General features: G+C 32.7%; 1 protein-coding gene across 1 annotated transcript; it reads left to right on the forward strand.

The window, feature by feature from the left end:
* The first annotated feature begins 473 nt into the window (after positions 1-473).
* Positions 474-1,697, forward strand: LOC127738328 (cell division control protein 42 homolog). The gene is made up of 2 exons (XM_052249530.1): positions 474-697; positions 951-1,697. Exons 1-2 carry the CDS (start codon positions 515-517, stop codon positions 1,320-1,322), a joined length of 555 nt encoding a protein of 184 aa, XP_052105490.1. The 5' UTR covers positions 474-514; the 3' UTR covers positions 1,323-1,697.
* The last annotated feature ends 3,058 nt before the right edge of the window (positions 1,698-4,755 follow it).

Below are 4,755 nucleotides of genomic sequence, written 5' to 3' on the forward strand. Positions count from 1 at the left end.
GCAAGGTAGAAACTAACGAGAGGAAAAGAGGAATTACAAAAGAAATTCATTTCAGGGGTATTGACTTATAATATAAGCTTTTTGACACTGAAAATTCAACATAGCATAACATTCGTGTTAGTTATTCTGTTTCAAAACAATAATTCATACGAAAACATAAAACGATGTTAACAAAATGTTGTTCTCTTCCAACACCGTATCGTATTACTATTATGTCTGGAGAAAAACTCGCCTATCGAAAAGTAAATATTTAGAAATTTCAAAATACTTTCCTATTCCTACCACATAGAGTGATTTGGACATATACGTAGTAACTCCAGGGGGGTAAATTTGATATTAACAGTGTGCACGAAAAAACAAAAGCATTATTTCTTTGCAGGGGATTTTAGGAACAATGTAATTATCCGACCGAACGACAAACGATCTATAAAAGGGACATAGATTTTAACTATCTCTCATAACGACTATCTACTTACTCGTAATACATATAAAGACTTGAAGAACAACTTCGAAAATGGTTTGCAACGAGAACACTGTTTCCTGTGCCGTTGTTGGTGATGGAATGGTTGGCAAGACATGTCTTACTAAAAGATTTGCTGGAAGCCAGTTCTCTGAACAATATGTGGCTACAGTTGCAGAAACATCCAGTGGGTCTGTTTCTGCGTACGGTGACAAATACAGCGTCAATATCTATGAGGTAAATATCTATCTTTTTAATAAAACATAATGCGTTTGTGATTGATTAATTATAGATAGATCTTTAAAATGAAAATTTTTTAACCAATTTTAAATTTTCATCAAACTAGATATCAAAAGTTAACTAATTGACTTCTCATCAATAAGATGAAATATTTTATTAGACAAATATGAAACCAATGTTAGCTTTTTCACCAAACTAAATATTCACAATATTATCAAATTACTTATGATTTTTCTCTTTATCTTTTCAGCATGAAGATCAATCAGCAAGATCCAAAACAATAACAGAATCTGACGTCATTGTTGTGTGCTACAGTGCAGTTGACAAAGAATCATTTGAAAACGTCAAATCTTTTTGGATTCCACTTGTCAGAAAGCTCAATAAGAAGAAACCAATTGTTTTAGTTGCTACCCATAGTGACATGCGTGATGAAAATAATACCGACCATGTGTCAGACTCTGCAGGACAAAACTTCATGAAATCAATAAATGCTGACTATTACAACAAATGTTCTGCTGCTACAAATGAGGGAGTACAGAATGTCTTCGAAAGCGTCGCCTGCGCCGCTATTAGATATAGAAAAAAGAAAACCAATGTGCTTAAACGTGTTTTCGCACGATGAACTTGAACTTATCTCTGCCCTGAGATAAACCTATATTTTACACATCTTGAAAAAGTGTTTAGAATAGCAAAAAACTTGCTGTAAAAAGACTTTGAGATAGAGAGAGTTGGAGATGGAATGTACCACTGGTGTACATTCCTAAGACGGATTCAAATACTGCTGTCGCATTACAGTGATTGAGATGGAGAATAAGTAGTTCCGGTGATTTTCAAGGACACAAACTTACAAAAACAATATGAAATCAGTCATGATGATGAACTTAGAGAAAATAACTAATTTAGTGAAAAGACACAAACAATACTTGTATATGATTGTAAAAATAATAACAGTTTTTACTCTAATTTATGTTGTAAAAATAAATTATCTTACATGAAATATATTTGTTCTGTTAACCATTTACTTATAATATATTGAAGGGATGACATGTAAAAGTTGTTACAATCAGTAAACTTTTGATAAAAATCGAAGGAAATATATAAATAAGAAGATGTGATATGATTGTCAATGAGACAGCTCTCCATAGGAGACCAAATGACACAAAAATTAACAATTATAGGTCACCGTACGGCCTTCAACAATGAGTAAAACCCATACCACATAGTCAGCTATAAAAGGCCCCGTATACATTTTGAAACAAAATAACAATGTTACTGGGTAACACGTTTTAATTCAAAAGAAAATAAGAACAATCATTGGATACATCAAATCGATAAAGAAGAGACAACATCATGAATACTTAAAAAAAGACGAAAAGACAAACAAAAGTACAAAAAAACTACAGAATAAAATTAAGGTTGTGGAGGTGATGGTAAACGTTTGTGCTCCAAATGGTTAAGCAATTCCTGTCAATATCCACTAGTTTTTATTATGTTCGAATTAATTGTGCTAAACACTTTCAAGACAAGTTTTAAATTCATGCCATTTTTCAACACCTATGTCAAATGTTCATGTTTTAGGCATAAAAGAAGAGATCAAAGATGCAAAGCTGAAATTAAAAACTCAAAAGCGGAGGAGAAACTGACAACGTCATGGCAGAAACGAACAAACGACACATAGACAAACAAGGCTCCGTGCTGAAGGCCGTACTGTGACCTTTAATGGTTTACTTTTACAAATTGTGACTTGGATGGAGAGTTGTCTCATTGGCACTCATACCACATCTTCTTATATCTATAAACAACAAATCAAACCATTACATAGAAAACTAAAGATTGAGCAACACAAACACCGCCAAAAACCGGAGATCATCTCGAGTTATGTGTATCCGACTTATATCAGTCCTTCATCTTTCTGTGCCTACCTGGTTCTAGGGATACTTCTAAACTTCTAGTGACATTGGTTTACTTTCAATTTATCTTACGTTTGTGAAGTCAAATATAAGTGATTGTGCTCATTCAAAATCATGAAATCTTTGTAGTGGACAAAATCTCTTTAAAAGAGAACACATTTTAATATGAATTAATAAGTATGTGCCCTTTGAAATGGAAAATTAGATGTTGTGGAAGCTGGAATCAACACGTTTTGTCTCCAAATGTTAACGAAAGAAATGCAAAAAACCGCCTGCCTTTAAGAGAATATAATATAACTTGATCGCTCTGTTTCTTCTATTGTTTGACAAATATCTCCTGCAAAGTGACTATTCTATTGTTTGTAAATTTGCATGTTTGTGATCGTATTAGCCCCCTGGAGTTCTACGTATTTGACCATTTCACTGCTTGTGGTTGGTAAATTGATATTGTTTTATTTATTCCATTTTTAGTTGGTATATTTGACACTTTTGTTTACTTTAAGTATCATATATTTAAACTGTAGACAATCTTAAGCCCTAGTATTAGTATTGACAAACTAATAAAAATTCTCTCTTTTTCAACTAACTACTAGATACTAGTTATTTCTGTTTATATGTTTATTTGAGATAGAATGTATAAAATGTGTTAAATATATGATAACACAATTAAATACACAAAGTAAAGACAGATCCAAGAAACAAAAAATAATACTTATGAAGATATTCAAAGTAAACTCTCAAAACTTTTATGTAACAGTTTTAACAGTAATAATAAAAAAAATGAGAATGGAAATAAAAGAAAATAGCAGGTTTATAGCAATAACAAACCATATGTCTTTAGAAAATACCAGATCAAACGTCAGTTCAGAAAACATAGATAAACAAAAGATTTATCAACATTTACAATATCAAAGATAAGGTTAAATTCAGTTCCTACTTCACTTATGGCACATGTTGTATTGCTCAAGATAGGTGATTGTAAGTTATAAATGCAGGAAAGAATATGGGATCACGGCTACGAAAAATAAAACATGTCTGGCGTCAACAATGTACTCTTATTCTGAGGCAGCAAAAACCTTCTATCACTGAAATCTTAAGCTTTTTCAGGGAGAAACACAAGCCATTTAACTAAAATTTTCCATACAGTTACTGCCTATGTTGCTACTTAAAGATGAAAAGATTCTACTGGGAAAACTGTCTTCCTTTTGTCGATAAGGTTTGTTCAATGTCAAGGAGTCAACACGAAAGTCAGGATATGATGCCGATATTCGTCAATTACGATATAGAGGAACATCAAGGATAATGTTATCTTCTTTTCAGTTATCCAGAAAAAAAACCTGTATGGAGTAAGCCTCAACAAAACGGAAAGGAAATGAATTCAGATAATCCTAATAGGAATTTCAATTCCCGTTTAAAAACACGTCGGTCAAAAGAATTAATTTATATATTAAAAAATTATATAAACTGTCATCATTTTCCATTCTGTTTTGTCGGTCTTTCATCTTGCATAGCAGAAAAGTGGTCTGTTCTGAAATTAATCGACAATATTTTTTTTCGTTTTGTGAAATTTCTTACTGAGTCTGATTTCGCATGGCAGGTGAGTCCTACATAGCAGAAGATCCTTACCGTGTCAACGCACCGGTCTCGTTTAATTTTGTAATTCATTTGATACTCTAAGGGTTCTTTTAATCTTGGTTTGTGCATTCAAAATGGATTTACGGTTTTTTGATCATCAGTAAACTACTGCTGCTACCTTTCCCTTTAACTATGACCAAAACGCATAACATCTTGTAGGCTAGAAAAGAGCCGATATTTCAAAGGAAAAAAAATAACGGCCCGATGTTATGTAGCGTAGTTTTAACTGTACGAGGGTCATTAAAAATGGAAAGGGATGATTATGTAGGGCCAACGTGATTAAGACAGCAACCTAAGAAACAAATTCAGACAGAATAGACATATGGAGGTCATCCCAAGGCCTTCGATGCCAAAGTCCAACCATTTAGCTCTGTCTTCTTAGTCTCTTTCGCAGTTAATTTCTAGTAAATAAAATTGAACAACTCATATTCATGGGACAATACACCATAAAAGCCAAAAGATCCCAAAAGAGTATTCGATAGACATAAGAACTTGAGATAAAGTAATACA

The sequence above is a fragment of the Mytilus californianus genome, unplaced genomic scaffold (genome assembly GCF_021869535.1).
Source record: "Mytilus californianus isolate M0D057914Y unplaced genomic scaffold, xbMytCali1.0.p SCAF_4, whole genome shotgun sequence".
Lineage (NCBI taxonomy): Eukaryota > Metazoa > Mollusca > Bivalvia > Mytilida > Mytilidae > Mytilus > Mytilus californianus.